The 15,738-nt window shown below is 53.9% G+C and overlaps 5 protein-coding genes across 5 annotated transcripts; 3 read left to right on the plus strand and 2 right to left on the minus strand.

The window, feature by feature from the left end:
- Window positions 1–797: 797 nt before the first annotated feature.
- N0V96_002637 (uncharacterized protein) lies at window positions 798–2,909 on the plus strand (the record flags this gene model as incomplete). Its single annotated transcript, XM_053187325.2, has 3 exons — window positions 798–888; window positions 981–2,349; window positions 2,411–2,909. 3 exons carry the CDS (start codon window positions 798–800, stop codon window positions 2,907–2,909), a joined length of 1,959 nt encoding a protein of 652 aa, XP_053054829.2.
- A 1,482-nt stretch (window positions 2,910–4,391) lies between these two features.
- Window positions 4,392–6,860, plus strand: N0V96_002638 (uncharacterized protein; the record flags this gene model as incomplete). Its single annotated transcript, XM_053187324.2, has 3 exons — window positions 4,392–4,586; window positions 4,661–5,066; window positions 6,205–6,860. The coding sequence occupies 3 exons, from the start codon at window positions 4,392–4,394 to the stop codon at window positions 6,858–6,860; spliced, it is 1,257 nt and encodes a 418-aa protein (XP_053054828.2).
- Window positions 6,861–6,938: 78 nt separating this feature from the next.
- On the minus strand, window positions 6,939–7,904 carry N0V96_002639 (uncharacterized protein; the record flags this gene model as incomplete). The annotated part of the gene is made up of 1 exon (XM_065756584.1): window positions 6,939–7,904. One exon carries the CDS (start codon window positions 7,902–7,904, stop codon window positions 6,939–6,941), a length of 966 nt encoding a protein of 321 aa, XP_065614953.1.
- Window positions 7,905–8,902: 998 nt separating this feature from the next.
- On the minus strand, window positions 8,903–9,973 carry N0V96_002640 (uncharacterized protein; the record flags this gene model as incomplete). The annotated part of the gene is made up of 4 exons (XM_053187321.2): window positions 8,903–9,206; window positions 9,271–9,356; window positions 9,419–9,497; window positions 9,567–9,973. The coding sequence occupies 4 exons, from the start codon at window positions 9,971–9,973 to the stop codon at window positions 8,903–8,905; spliced, it is 876 nt and encodes a 291-aa protein (XP_053054825.1).
- A 3,253-nt stretch (window positions 9,974–13,226) lies between these two features.
- On the plus strand, window positions 13,227–14,126 carry N0V96_002641 (uncharacterized protein; the record flags this gene model as incomplete). The annotated part of the gene is made up of 1 exon (XM_053187320.2): window positions 13,227–14,126. The coding sequence occupies one exon, from the start codon at window positions 13,227–13,229 to the stop codon at window positions 14,124–14,126; it is 900 nt and encodes a 299-aa protein (XP_053054824.1).
- Between the last annotated feature and the right edge of the window lie 1,612 nt (window positions 14,127–15,738).

Consider the following 15,738-nt stretch of genomic DNA (forward strand, 5'->3'; position numbering starts at 1 on the left):
TTGCAAAGAGGCTTGCTTTGCTTCAGGTATTTAGGAAATCTTCACAGCTCCACCACCAATTTTAGGTGGCTCTTATCGCTCTAACAGTCCACAAGGCAAAGCAACTCTGAGAATTGGGGGGAGCAGAGCTGTGGCGGATTTCGAACGCCGCCTTTTGAGAGCTTAACTCTGCCAACAGCAAGCAGCGATGTTCTGGAGAACTCGACCTGGGTGAGTGTGATTGTGTAGGCTTCGTAGAACAATGAGACGCACCTCCTCGACGAATAGGACCATACCTGGTCGAATATAGTCGACTCTGACGATGCCATTCGTTACTTCAACTACGCCCACAAACTCTCACGTCCATGTCCAATAACAAGCATCTCTCGCCCTCACTCTTTAGCCGCTCGCAGCCACACGCACACACAAATAACATCGGATTATTCCCGAAATTCAGATCCTTCGCCCCGGCCTTTCACCCAGGCAGCGGTGCCCGTTTAGGACCGCTCAAGCCTACATTCCAGGCTACTGGCGCCACTAAGATGCTTCTCCCTCCCGACGTCCCGGCTTGCCCCTGTCTCAATTGACCTCGTTGATTCGGCAGGGGCGACAGGGCTCCAGCAGGCAGAAATGGCGGGGCTTGTAGGATTCTCGTTCCAACGTCCAATATTTGGTGTTGGTGTTGGACGTGTTGGACGACGCCGACGGATATAAAGTGAGCGGCTTTGACGCTATTTTCAGTCTTTTCTTCGTTTATTTTTCATTTACGATTCATTATTACTTCATTCTACTTAGCGCCTTTAAAAGAAGTCGTCAACATGTCTCGGCGATCCGCAGAAACGATGAACATCCCGCGGGGTGTCGACGTCGTCAACCCTAATTACTTACATCCCCATCTCGTCATGATCGGTAGGTACTATTGGTGAATTGTGAGAATGTTCTCACAGACATCTCTCAAATCTCAACACCAAAGCACCCTTACTCACATCCATATCCACCAGGCGACGTCAACGCCCTGCCTCTGGACCTCGTAGTCCAATTCTCTTTCCTCCTCATGGGAACAGGCCGCCTCTTCAGTGGCAAACCCGCGACACGGTCACTCCCACCGCCAGAAGACGAAGACGAAAAGACGCTCTGTGCACGCCCCTACAACGACTGGGCTCCGGCACCCTACAACACCTGTTCCATCCGTGCAGACTCCTTCATGAACAGAGCCATGACAACCGTCTCCGGCTTCGGCGACATGCTCTCCATCGTCACCTCCACGAGCACGGAGTGCGATCGCGATCTGCACCACATGAAGACCCGTCTGCTTTGCGGCGCGCCGCCCATGTCGATCGCAAGGTGGCGTCAGAAGGGTCTGCATGAGCTGGGCAACATTCAGCGCGCGTGTCAGCATCTTTGTGCCGTGGTGGATGCGTTTGAGTATCTTAACCTCCCGCATAACGAGGAGAGGATGCGAAAGGGATGCAATGGTGTCTGGAATGCGTGTCAGGACTTTGAGAAGGCTCTTAACGCGTATAGAAGGGAGAGAGGGCGCGGAGGTCCGGTGAGCGTGACGGCGCTGTGGGAGGAGTACATTGTGGACTTCTTCGATACCATAGCAGCCAGGGCGCACGCGTGGGTTATGGCGCGGATAGGGGAGCTCAAAGAGGCGCTTCTCCTCCAGCTGCGGCAGACTACCCCCGTGCCCGACGGCCCGGCGTCCGCAGCGCAGATGGAGATCCTGGACCGGTTCCACGACCTTACCGAGATAACGAATAAGGCGGACACGAAGATTATGGTGCCGTTGTGGGGGTATACCCTTCGCACTCTTACCTCTGCGGCGCCAAGGCTGAGGCATGATTGGAACGGGTATGACGGGCGGGAGGCGATGACGGCGTATCCGTACGATATGCGGCTCCGGTCGAGGATTTACGGGATCCGGTGCCGGTATCTCAGTCGCTCGGCGCAGGTGCAGCGCGCAATGGAGAATATCAGGCTGGGAAGAGAAGTGCCGGCCTTGTCTGATCCGAGGGGGTTAGAGGCCACTTGTCGGGCGCAGATGAGAGAGTATGAGCAAGCGAGGAGGGAGCTGCGGGGAGCGGTGGTGCCCGAGGTGGGTGATGAGCCGTGGATTGCTGGTGTGAAGGGGATTATGCAGACGGCGGCTCATCGACCATTTAGGGTTTGGGGGTATATCGGGTATCGTGTGTCGTACGAGCATTCTGATGAGGAGTGGAAGGCTTTTCTGGGGAAGTTTAAGGATGATGTTACGGCGTGGGGAGAGGGAGTTGATGGGGCTGGAGATGTGAAGCCTATGTGCAAAGTGCGGTGGATTGATGGACGCGAACATGGGATCCCCGAGGGCGACGTCGAGGCGGCGATGAGGTGAGTCTCTCTTCGTTGATTAGGGTAATGATATGAGGTTGTGATACTGACAAGTGGGCAGACACTATGAACAGTACAGCAAGTCTCCGGCTTGCGAGGGCTTCATGACCCTCAGCGGAGGCGTCTTTCTGGTGGCAGACAAGCCATCCATTGATTCATACTTGCACCCGGTCAAGGATGAAGCGGAACCGATCATCCCCCGCGGTGACCTGAGACCTTTTGTCCTGCTAGCCAAGCCGGATGACGAGGATAGGGAGGACAGGGCCCCGCCAACGAGGGAGAGGAGGCCCTCTCGAGACGCAGCTGGAAGACCGACGATGAGGCGGGAGTGGAAGTTTGATGGCACTGTGAGGGTTCTCGGGGCGGTCTTGTTCGACGATGTTTGGGCTCTGTTGTCACGGAACTCGGTCAAGCTGCCGGATCTGGCAAAGATGGCGCTGGTTCATCCACGGCAGGTCTATGTTGGGCCAAGTGTGCCGTTGGAGAGGGACGGCTGGTGGACAGCGGGTGTTTGTGGGTTGACGGTGTTCAAGTCTTTTGAGAAGTGGAAGACGTCGTGAGGATCTGTCTCTTAGGCAATTTTGCGACGTTGTGTGGTCATTGGCTGGTAGATGGTAATGGGGAAACTTCCGCGGTCGCCCTGGTGAGCGGCAATGGGGGAGTTGCTTGAGATGTTATATCCATTGAAAGCCTTGTAATAAACAAATTTCCGTCTCCTTGAAAAGCCTTAGCTTTACTTCGATGCGTGTTACTTTAGATGAGGGCTGTTGTGAGAGCATGATAGATGGCGGGCTATGGGCGTTCACCGTGATGTCAAATGAGAGCGTGTTTTTTCTCGTAACCGATTGCGTTTCAGTGAGCCTGCATTGCCCTATACCGTGAAAGCGAATCAGTCATATCACGGTATCGCGAGAATACTCATCCCGCTCCGAGGTTTATAGGAAGTCTCGGACATGAAGCGTGCTCCAATCTAGCAGGCGTTGAAGCCTGTCCATCTCACAGGGATGACGCCTTCCTTAGGCTGCTGTAAGTTGCCACATTCGCAGTAAGCTTAAATGAAAGCCCCACCAGATTCAAGGCACAGGTGCCTGAACACAGACTCACCTGTCCACGTTCAAGGGCACAATTGGTGTAAGATGTACGGACTGCCGATCGAGTATCAATGGCAACCTGAGTCGTTTACTTCAACCGGAGAAAGATTATCTGAGATGGGGAACGAGGTCGCTTATTAACAAATTGTTGTAACAATTGTAACCGTTGCTCGCAAGAGCAGCGTAACTAAAGTAACAAGGGGCTACTTTGAGAAGCATCGGAAGGTATTGACAAGAATCTTTCTTCTTTATCTTCAATACCACACCTATATGTTACGTGCAACTCATGCTTATGAGTGAATACGAGGCCATATGCAGTTCGTCCGTGAGGGGAAGGCAAACAACGCTCATAATTTCGTGAGCCAATGTGAGCGGCATTGAAATGCTGAGGCGGACCTCGGCGATCAGGCGACACGCATGGCATTGAGCGACGGGGAGGATCCCAAAACTGTGACGGTAACCACTCGTACTTTGAACATCACGACAAATTCATTCATCTTGATGATATTTATCAAGTTTTATGAGCTTGCGCATAGGTACACGACCGACATCTTGGTCTTTTTGATTAGAGGCACCATGATGACCTCCAACAAATGGAATACGAACCGCATGGTTGAACTAGGCCAGTAAACCAAGAATCCTTCCCGGCGCTTGTATGGGATGGCCATTTTTAGGACGTGAGGAACTCCGCTGCTGCAGGCTACAGCACAGCCCCCGAGCTGGAGCTGACTGAGACCCTACCACCCACCCAAAAGACACTCAGTTAAGATCGTCCGTATCCCTTAGAACAAAAACCATCAGCGCTCCCGGCGACTTCGCAGTTTGGTCTGCCTGGTGGAATCTTCTCAAGGTTCTAGTGTCGATAGCTGCCAGTAACCACGTCGCCGGGAGCAAGACAAAGGGCTCAACGACATTAAACACAATATCCCGGCTGAGAGGATAGTCGCAGAAATGGATCATTCACCGGCGGAGCCATTCTCACCTGGTCCGGGGCAGCTCATGCGCCCGGTACTGCTTGCCTCAGCTTTCGTTTTCGCCCTCTTCGTCGCTCTCGTCCAGATCCTCACTATCACGGCCGGTACCTGGGTCATCCGCGATAGCAACGGCGCTCAACGTCTCGGGCTATCGAGTTTCGCCACCGTAGAGGTGAGCAAGAAAGGACCCTACGGGGGCCCGTCACAACAATCGAGTCAACGTCAACTAACCCCACAAACCCACAGTTCGACGGCATCATCCCATCGCAAACCAACCCAAACACCTACCTTGTAACAATGCACCAATTCGCCGCCTCCTTCGCCTATACCTACCCGTCCAAATCTCTCGCCGGCACCCTCGACTCATCCCCCCATCTCCCCTACGACCTCGGCGCCGTCGCACACGCCCTCCGCCTCCCCGAGTCCGAATGGGCATGCTACCACTTCGCCCAAGACGCCTGCCTCAACAACCCCTTCCTCAGCGCCTTTCGCAACTCATGGCTCATCCTGCCCACCGCGACAGCCAACCTAGCCCTTGTCTACGCGCTCGTCGTGGTATCCTACCTCTTCGTCACGGAGCTGCTCATCGCCGTGCGGCCGAGCTGGCTGCGGTGTCAGTGCTACTTCTCGTGCGTCAAGCGCGTGTGTCCGTGTCCGCGCGGGACGAGGGCGGAGATTGAGGCGTTGCCGGCGGTGTTTTGGGATCGGTATCGCGGGTGGTGCTGGTTTATGTTGCCGGCTGCGGCGTTTTTGCCGGCGTTTACGTTCGGAGGGAATGGGATGCTGCTGAAGGAGTATGTTAACCGGCCGAGAGGTCTGGAGGGGGATGTTCATGGGAGGTTTGGGACGGGATTTGTGGTTTTGCAGGCTCTGTGTTTTGCGGCTTCGGTTGCGGGGACTGGGTGTATGGTGTTGAGGAGGCGGTTGGGGATGAAGAAGAATTGGATGGAGGAGCAGGGATTTGGGTTGAAGAGAGGGGCTTGAGTCAGGTACTGGCGATACTCAAAGATAGAGAGAATGTGACGGTTTACTTCCGTCCGGTCGAATGGGGATATTGAACTCTGATCCGATCCGATGCCGCGCCGGTTCGGAAGAGAAACCGGAGCTCCTGGATGGAGCGTGGAGCCAGCAAACCGCAGATTGCCCACTTGGAGCCGGCAATGTGACGATCGGCACCGGTCCACAGCGCCAGATCCGATCCGATCTGATCTCTGCCACGCACAAAGCATGGGTTTGCTTGTCGCCGCGTAGTGTACGAGTATGCCGCCCTCTCGAGCACAAGTTCTTCTACTTGAACAACCACACCATTTTGCACCAAGCCTCATCCCCAGCTCACAGACGGAAATGTCTCACTAGCTCATTCTCCAGAGAATGGGCTGCGACTAATCTGCGACTAACCCCATTGACGAATCATGGCCTCATCATTCAAGTTGGTCCCTGCCGATCGGGCTATGGAATGTCTGGTAGCTCCGCAAGCGTGGACCGTTCGCACCACATGCTGATGTCATTGCCCGCACGAGAAGCTGTCATCGATTTACGCCTCGCATGAGACACCATGGAGCGAATGAGCTGGTCTTTGGATGATGCCATGGACTCGTCACATGTAGCTGATCAAAACAAAGCTGAGCTCTGAGCTTGCCCTTTGATGCGAGCCTGAACGATTCCGTACTTACTTACCTTACCTTACCTTCGTTAACCCATCTGCAAAGGAATTTTGAGTATCTCATCTACACAAATTACAAGTCACACATCAAACAAATCTCCCAACATGTCCCGCCAAAACTACGCAGTCCCCTTAATGGGCGCCGCAGCACTCCTAGGAGGCGGAATCTACTACGTCCGCAAACCCTCCACAACCGCAGGCGACCCTGCCCAACAAATCGCAAACAATGCGGACAACTCCCGCCCATCTTCCGACGCAGTCGCAGAGCAGCGTAAGAAAGCCGCCGACGCGAAACGCGACAACGGTCTAGGCGGCGCAGGCATCGGCACCAACACGGGCGCCACGGGCGGCGCGGAGCTGAGCACCGGCAACCGAGGCGGCAGCAGCGCCGACCGCGATACTCCCAAGGGTCCCAAGGACAAGTTCCCCTCGGATGCTGGGGAGATTGGAGGCGGTCCTGGAAGGGCGAACTCGAATACTAGGGCAATTGAGACGCATGGTCCTTCTATGACGCCTGGTTCGAGTACATTGACGGGGGCGTTGACCGGAAAGAGTAATGGTCCTAGTACCTCTGGAAGCAGTGACAGCTCGGGAGAAGGGATTGGGTCCAAGATCCAAGGGTTCTTCACGGGTTCTAGCAAGGGGAATGAGAAGCCCAGGCAGTCTCCGGTTGATACCAAAATTGTGAGCCACTCGCCTGATACACCGACAAACCGTGGTGGAAGCCCTTGGGATAAGGAAAGGAGGGATGTGGTCAACCACAACCGCTCAGCAGAGTCATGAATTTTATATGACTACATATCTGTACCATAATCATCAGCATTGAGAGCGAGGTCATGGATTACCTCGTCAATCAAACTATCAAAACTTCGCACCAAGCTTCTTCTCGTCTGCCATCTGCTGCTCATCCACCACAATGACAGCCTTACCACTCATCTTGCCCGTATGCACAAGCTCAATAAGTTCATGAATTCTATCCAACCCATGAAAGACATTCGTCTTGAGATTGATCCCATTCTTCGCAACATGCTCAACCAATCCAATGCTCTCCTCCCTCGAACACAGCAAACTCCCCTTAACCCTCACATCGCGAAACACCAACTCCTGGAACGGGATCTTCACCTCGTCAGGCTGCGCAATCTGCACCACGGTCCCGTGCATCTTCGTCACCGCACACGCCAAAGCCGCAGCAGAATCCGCATCAGACAAGTTGAGCGTGGCATCAGCACCCTCCCCGCCATTCGCAGCATCCCGCGCCTCCTTAACGACATCCTCCTTGTCTCTTCTCGCGTCAAGAACCACATCCGCGCCGCTTGTCCTCGTCAACTCCAACCCTTCATCCCGCGCATCAATGCCAATGACGCGCAAGCCCAAAGTCTTGGCCATCTGAATCCCCAAATGGCCCAGCCCGCCTCCCGACCCGAGGATCGCAAGCCACTGGCCCTCCTTCAGCCCAGCCTGTACCACGCCCCTCCAGACCGTCCGTCCAGCACACGCCAGCGGCGCGGCACTGAGAAAAGAGACGGCCTCTGGGATCGGCACGGTAGACCGTGCATCCACCTTGACGTACTCCGCAAAGCACCCGTCTACGTGGACCCCGACGTGTCCTTCGATCTGACTGCAATATTGCCGAAAGGTCTCTGGTCCGCATGTACAGTCATAACATGAGCCGCAGGGGTGGAGCGGGAGACCGCACATGACCCTATCGCCTACTTTGAAGTTGAAGTCTGAAGATGCGGAGGCGGAGCCGACGGCAACGACGGTGCCGGAGCCCTCGTGGGATGCGGTGCAGGGGAGGGATGTGCCGAAGATGCCGGAGGAGACCATGCTGTCTGTGTGGCAGTAGGATGCAACCGCGACTTTGACGAGGAGGTCGTGAGGGGCTAGAGAGGTTGGGGAGGGAACGGGAATGGATTGTATCTCGTAGGGGTTGTTGAAGGATGTTACGCGAATTGCTTTCATCGTTTTTGGGATCTCTGTGGCGGCCATCTTTGCGGGCTTGGGTGATTGTGATTCGATTGTGTTGGTGGAATCTTGGGTGAAGATAATGATGTTTCTGGTTGTTTCGCGGTTGAATAATAAATGTGCTCTTCTGATGATGATTGATGAAGTCTTTGGTATGGTGTTGTCAAAGATGTGATGACGTCGAAGCCTTGAATGGTTTGTTTAGCTTCCCCCGCCGGATCCAAGGCGGTCCGAGGCCGACTATCCTGGGCTAAGGTAGGATGTCGGATCCAGTGGTTCACCATGGATTTGCCGAGTTTATGCTCTTGGAGAAATCGACGTCGCAACCTTAATTCTTCTGAACTGCGCACCGATGTAACATTATGCCATCAGATTGGTATGGGTAGTCAAAGGGACTGTTAACAATGTCATTGGCACCTGGATTGGCCAGATACTCGGACTATGCCCAACTCTGTAGGGAGATCATCGAGTCTTACGTTGATAAGCAATGCCGCGAAGCACGTGTCCGGAGCTCATCGATGATAATCGGGCGGGTCATCGAAAGGAGGTGATGGGGTAGGAAGTTAATCGTTCTTGCATGGTAGGGTGATAGAACATCGCAAGGCTGCAAAAGCATCTTTATAGAATCATCACAACCTCAATGAAGAATCATTTCGAATTCATAGGTTGGAAGTAAAGACTGTGAGAAGGCGAGCATAAGTGTTTATGTGCATTGAGATATATATACGCTCAGTTCGAAGGAGCAATCGCCATCGACTCCGAACAAGACCCCTAGGGCCTAAAGTATGTGCATGAATCCAAGTGTTATATACTTGAGACAGGAGATTTGAACAAATGCCGAACAGGGAAGAAAAGTCCATTTATCGCAGAAGAGCGTGGACGGTGGAGTTGTAGGTGTCGACGCAACCGCCGAGGTAGGTCGACGTCAGAGAAGCAGTCGTGTTCTTGGCGAGCGCGGCAAGGGCAGTGGTGCCGCACTTGAGACCGAGGACGAAGGACTTGTGAATGGCGTCGGCGAGGAAGGGCGCGGTGTGTGTGTGGTCGTTGGGGTAGTTTGCGTTGGTGGTGGTCGCGCCGAGGCCCTTCATTGCCTGGGCGGCGTATTCGCCGTGCGGGACGAAGTAGTAGCCCTTGGAGGGGCCGCCGAGCTGCTCAACGGCCAGCCTAGTTCTTGGTGTAAGTCTCCAATCTGATGGCTGTTTGGATGATCCAGGGAAAGGGGGCTTACCATGCGTAGTAGAAGAAGCGGTCGTATCCGAACTTGTAGGTGCCGGTCTCCCAGACGTTGTTGGGGGTCGCGGCGGCGATGATGACCTGCGAGATGAGTGTAAGCCAGATGCTCTTGTGAGATCAAAGATCTGGGTTGGTAATCATACCTTGGCGCCAGCAGCGTTGAACTTCTTGGCGGCGTTCTTGAGGTACGCAGGGTACGTGAGAACCGTCTCGGCAACGCCACTTCACAACGGTCAGTATTTTGTTCTTCTTCTTCTTCACAAACTCTGGGTAACCAGCAAAAGAACTCACTTGTAGGTAGTCGAGCAGGTCTGCGCACCATCACCAAAGCAATCCGTCCGTCCGTTGTCGGTAGGCGTAAGCGAGCCGCCGTCATTGTGTCCAAACTCAATCACGACCCAGTCGCCCGACTTGACGAGCCCGGCAACGGTGTCGAAGCGGCCCTCGCGAGTGTAGGAGCGCGCGCTGCGGCCGCCAATGGCGCGGTTGTCGACCTTGGCCTTGCTGGTCGAGAAGGAGTACTGCAGGAACTGGCCCCAACCCTCGGTGCCGGAGCCACCGCCGCCCTTGGCCGTGGTGCTGTCGCCGCAGAGGTAGATCGTCGGGACGGTCTGGCGCTTCTCGACGGACTCGGCGTCGGTGGGGAGGGCGGAGGCCAGGCCTAGGAAGCCGGCGACGAGGGCGATGTTGGCGCGCATTGTGTCGTTTTTTGAGAGAAGGACTGAGGGTGAGGTAAAGAGTGACTGGGTTCTTCGGACTGACCGAAGGGATGTGTATGTGTCTCGTGAGAAGATGGGATGGAAAGCTTCAGACTGGAAGGGGAACGAATCTTTGCCTTATAGCTTATAGGAGAGCGGCTCTCAACTGACTCTTGACAAGCTTTCCGTCAGGGCCGGGATACGTGGGAAATCCCATCTTCCACCCAATATCGACTAGAGTCTAGTGCAACCCCTCGACCCCGGCTCATTTGTTTCCAACGATCGCCTATACGCCTCCTCAATATCGCCAATGTGGAAGAACACCAGTTAAACTCGACGAGGGTGGTTTCCACTCGTCCGGGTGCCCGGGTCCTCCCCTTCTCGGTCGAGTCCTGGGCGAGGTCACATCACGGGAAAGCGGCGGATTACTCCAGCGGTCGACCGCCGGGGGCCCGGTCCTCGTGGTGTGCCATATAGAGTAGACTTTCACGTTAGCGAGCGGCTGCAAGGCAAGGAAAAGACCAGCAATCAGATGAGCCGCAGGCTCGCAGCGGCACTTGAGGTCACATCGGGGCTCCTCTCCGCCCCGCACACGGAGGACGGCGGTGCTGCTTCGTTTCGAAAGGGGCCTGATGGCTGCATTCCTCGAATTTCCGTTGCTGGTTCATCTCTCTGGCTTCTGCTACACGGATGGACTACAAGTGAAAGACTGCTCAGATCGATTATCATTGAGTATACGTTGCTTGAATGCTTTTCAGAGTGCTCTCACGACATTGCTATTGAGCAGGAACCGAGCCGCTCACATGGCGTAAAGCTTCTGAACCACAGACATCCCTCACTCCTCTCCACTTACGGCTAACCGATGGCGCAATACAATTAATCTGGTTCAGTGGTTGCTGTGTGCCAGAAAGGGGCGTAGGAAGGGAGGGGGGGCTCTGTCTTTCGTGTTTCACGACGGCCGTCGTTGAGCAAGGGAAATCTCCGCCAATCGCGGGCTCTCGTCCTTGAAGTGGCCCGTCCTCAACATCGTGGAGCATTGGGAGTTGGGCCACCGACCACGCGGACTGAGGGCGGAGTATGGAGCTTCCAAGCTGGGATTTTCCCAGCGGAGAAGCCTTGCCCTTTTCGGCGACTAAATACGACCCGAGTCCGCCGTACGCAGCAAGTCGGATACTAAGGTAATATTAATGAAGAGGGGAGCAGTAACTCGTCCCCTCTTGTGGCCCGCGTTGAAGTGTCTGGTGCCTCGTGGGAAAGATGGCGCGAGGAAGTGAGGTTAGTAGGCCGAAGAGAAAAAGGGACTAAGCTGAGTCTGACCCCGCGTTGAAGTGCAGAACTTCTTCCCCTTTCGAACGGGTCAGCCGACGGGAGCGCTTGTAGGCTGGCTCAAAAGAGGTTGTGACGGCGGAACCATTCGCGCCGTGCACTGTCGGCCTTCTTCCTGATGTTCTATTCTTCCAGAATGACCCCAACGCAGTGGAAAGTTTGCCCAGACGCGGGCCCAAGACGGGATGCCGGCACTTGCTCTTGGGCTGCTTGCGCTGTACTGAGTGGAGGGGGCGGAAGCAAGATTTGCTGAACTCGTTTAAAAGACGGCTAACCAGATTTTCAAAGGGTTTATGATCAGATGAACATGGCCGTCCTACCCGAGGTGGCTGCAGTCTGCTTATTGGTGCAAATTGTTCTCGGTGCAACGTCTGAAGGTGTCTCCAAGCTTTTGGGGAATCAGGGCAGGGGTGGTCCTGAGGGTTGGCAAAGCTTAAACGAAGAGCGCGAGTCGAGGTATCTGTGCGGACTACTCCGTACTCGTGTTGCGCGCTGTTAGCGTGAAAGGTTGTCCTGGGAGAGAGAGAGACTGAGAGAGGGCCAGTCAGGATCTCGGACATATCATATGAGAAGGGGAGAGCTGGGGGCTTGGTGATGATTTTCCGTTAGTGTCTATGGTGTCATCTGTGCTCTCATCTTGTTGATATTTCTTATAAAGCAGACGAGGTCGATAGTCTGGTCTAGATGCTTGTCGCGATGCCTGGGTGGGAATTCGCATTCGGAAATTTGGTTACTTAAAAAGGTTGAAACTGGGGTAGGGCCCCCAGGGAGCTTAAAAGCAGATTGCAGGGTGAGCTGCGATGCGCTGCAGCGCCACGGGAATAAGAAATCCCTATGGGTTCGACTCACCTCGGTGAACCGGTGAGTTGTTGACTCGGTGACTGGGTCGGTCGGCGAGTCGGTGCGGACCCGGTGACCGGTATGGTGAATGGGCCTAGACCGAAAGCCGGCCGCTTTGCCGGGAGAATGGGCCAGGCTCCGGGGCTCCATACCCTAAGGTGCCATAGAGGCATTGGAACAAACGTAACCACCTTATAGAGAGGTTGCAGAAATCGAACCAAACCAGACTTGCGATGGGATCGACTTGAGTTGAGAATCTCGAAATGGTATCAAAAGGGTAGAGGTCTCCTCCCACCGTGCGCCAAGCGTATTCGCCAAGTTTTCGCTTGACGGTTTCTACATGCAAGATCTTCAGACCCCGGCATTGCGATTCAACTCCATGAATAATACCATGTGAAATGACATATGCATACAGATTAGGCGGCCCTTTGGCAGATAATACACAAAGATCGAGGGGAGAAGCTAGTCAAAGATAAGTTTGTCTGATCGTCTGAATGTATATGGCCCTCTGCATCCCTGCTAGTGTGCCGCATCTCCGGGTCGACCCCATAACCATGTTTTCGGGATCAATCATCCGTCAATCCTCAACACACCCATCGTCTAGATACATGGGCAATATCTCACATTCACACACAGGAACTGCTGGCTGACGGATTTCGAGGCTGACTGGAATGCGCCTCCTCCAGTAAGGGGTCCTGCGGTTGCCAGGGATGCTCATCGCTGACATCTTCGGACTGGGGGCGGATTGCGGCTGGCGGAGCTGAATGCTTATCGGAATGCTCATTATTGGCCAGAATACGGCCACAGGAATTCTTGCAATGCGCCGAGAAAGGGGTGCCTGCATAATGGAGCTGATGGGACCATTCTTAAAGAATCCCGCGGTGCCAAACGAACGTTGGTCATCCTGAGTTCAATGTTTCTTACCCCTCGACTGATAATCGACCCGAGATTCTGGAAGCCGTCATCAATCGCGGCTACCTTATAGAGGAGAGCGGAACTACCTAGCTTGGTATCGACGAAGAGAGGAAAAAAGGCACGGGAAGATCGCACAGATATCACCGAAAGCGACACCCAAACAGCTGCCATTATGGCACCCACCGACAAGATTTCACTCGAGTTCATCACCACCGGAAACGTCTGGATGCATACCCAAATGCAAGGCCAACCCATAGAGAACCGTAACATCGCCCTCCGCTTCCTCCGCTCTTTCACTGGTGACTGGATCGGCCCCATGCCCCTCGGCGCATTCCTCATCCACCATCCCAAGGGCCCCATCCTCTTCGACACGGGCGTCTCAACGCACTGCACCGAACCAGGCTACTTCCCCTGCTGGAATCCGGTACCAGGCATCCTCAACAAGCTGGAGGTCACAAAGGAGGACGGCATCGTCACGCAGCTCCGGAAACGTGGCATCGAGCCGACGGACCTGCAGTTTATCATCATTAGCCATCTCCACCACGATCACGCCGGCGGGCTGGAGGTTCTTGCTGTCGAAGCGCCCGATGTGCCAATCTACGTTGGCGGAGAACACTGGGATGCGTTCGGGAAGCATCCCGTCTATGCTGCTATGCAAGGGTGCACGCCGGACCGGTGGCCCAAGGATTTCGAGCCGCGGATCCTCGACTTTGAGGAGAAGCGAGCTGTAGGGCCGTGGGGCCGGTCGTGTGAGCTTGCGCCGGGCGGCACAATTGTTGCGGTCGATACGCCGGGCCACGTGCCGGGTCATATTTCGTTGATTGTGGTGGGCGATAACGACGATGGGAGCAAGACGAGGTATTTGCTGACGGGGGATGCTACGTACGCGATTAGTGTGTTGGATAAGGAGGAGCCGGATGGCGCGAATAGTGATCCCGTGGCGGCGTTTGAGAGTTTGAAGAAGATTAAGGCGTATGCCCGGGACCACGACGTCGTTGTGCTGCCGAGTCACGATCCGGATACGCCGAGGTTGCTTAGGGATAAGGTGGTCTATCGGCCGGGAAAGCATTAGGTGGGTGTTTGGTACTTGTGGTGGGGGAGATAGCACGGCTGTAAGTTGTAAGAAAAGAGTCCGAGTCTGGAACTCAACAGAACAGCCCTCGAGTGTAGGATGAGATGTAAGAAATGTCTATATTTTGTGGTATGCTCGTGATACATGAAGGCTTAGGCAGGATTAAAGATACATATAACAGAAATCTCAAAGCCATTTTGCATGACATCTACTAGCTTGATCCAATCGTAACTGTTGTGAATACGGTACTTCAAGAAAGCAAGTGCGTCTTTATCTCCATGCTTCACATCATCCATCGTTGGATTTTACACTCCTGCCGAAGAATGACTTCGCAGGCTAGACAACACGTGGATTGGGCGAGGAGAGGCGACGCCAGGAGGAGAAGGCCGCTGCTGACACAAAGCTCTGGTAGAGGTCTTGGTACTGGTGTCCTCCGTGGCCTCACGGGTGCCCGTACTGCTGCTGTTCATCATCCAGTGAATGACGATGGCTGAAAATAGAACTGAAACAATCATCAGCCCAATTCTTTCTGACCAGTAGGAGCGAACTTCAGAGGCTTACTATCGCTTGTGCAACACATCATGCATAGCCACGCAACCTCCCCCCGCAAACCCACTATGGTAATGCAATTACTACATGATGTTAGCATTTCATCATTTGGAAAAGTGGTCTTGTATCTGAAATACCTACAGTAGACTGCTGCCCATTGTGGCTATCGAGCCGATAATGGTTCTCTTGGCCAGTTGCCGAAGCCTACGGTTTTGGGGGTTGGAGGAGTGAGCGTCGGGGTGAAAGTAACGGAAACCGGTGGTGGAGGGTAGCCACCGCAGCGAATATGTTCCTATTGAGCCGTTAACAGACATCATCGAGCGCGAGGCTGAACCTACTGAGTAGTGGCTGTAAGAACAGAATTGTCAAGTATACCTGGAACAATAATCAGCATACGTATCGTGAGTTCTTGCCATGGGATCTCTTACAGTGGCAAGTGGATCTATTGCAATGAGTGGTATCATTGATTGCCAGCGAAAGTAGATGCGACAACCACCACCATACAAGTCCCATACGGTACTAAATGTGGAAATATCAATGACTAGTCTATGATGTGCTTGTAAAAAGAAACTAACTCTGCAATATTGTAGCTGCTAATCGTACCGTAGATACCTAGCACTAGAGATCAGTCGAAATAATACAGAAAAACGAAAGAAGCAGGAAGCTCCGAAGGGGTCGGGACATTATTAGATCAACCTACCGATGACCAGAAAAATATTCCAGAGATACAGCTTAGACCTCAGTCTTGCCTTCTTGGTGCTGCGAATGACGTGCTTTGGCAAGACTCAGCATAGGTTTCAGGCATCCCCCCCCTGTTCGGGGTATACTCACTGCACGATCCACAAGAAACAGGAAGATGAACTGGATTGTGTTAACATCGAAAGCGGGCTGGCTTGAACATTAGGAACTCACAATCTAGGTATACGAATTAGTCTTCTGTAGTCCATAATTTCATTTGTCAACAATTCTTACCTTGCTTCCCATGTAAATAATCGGGCACAAGAGTGCTGTTGCTCTGCATGTTGCTTTGCTTGTACCATTTCCTACCACAAACTGCATGATG

Source organism: Colletotrichum fioriniae, assembly GCF_027942845.1.
Source record: "Colletotrichum fioriniae strain IMI 355084 chromosome Unknown scaffold_2, whole genome shotgun sequence".
NCBI lineage: Eukaryota > Fungi > Ascomycota > Sordariomycetes > Glomerellales > Glomerellaceae > Colletotrichum > Colletotrichum fioriniae.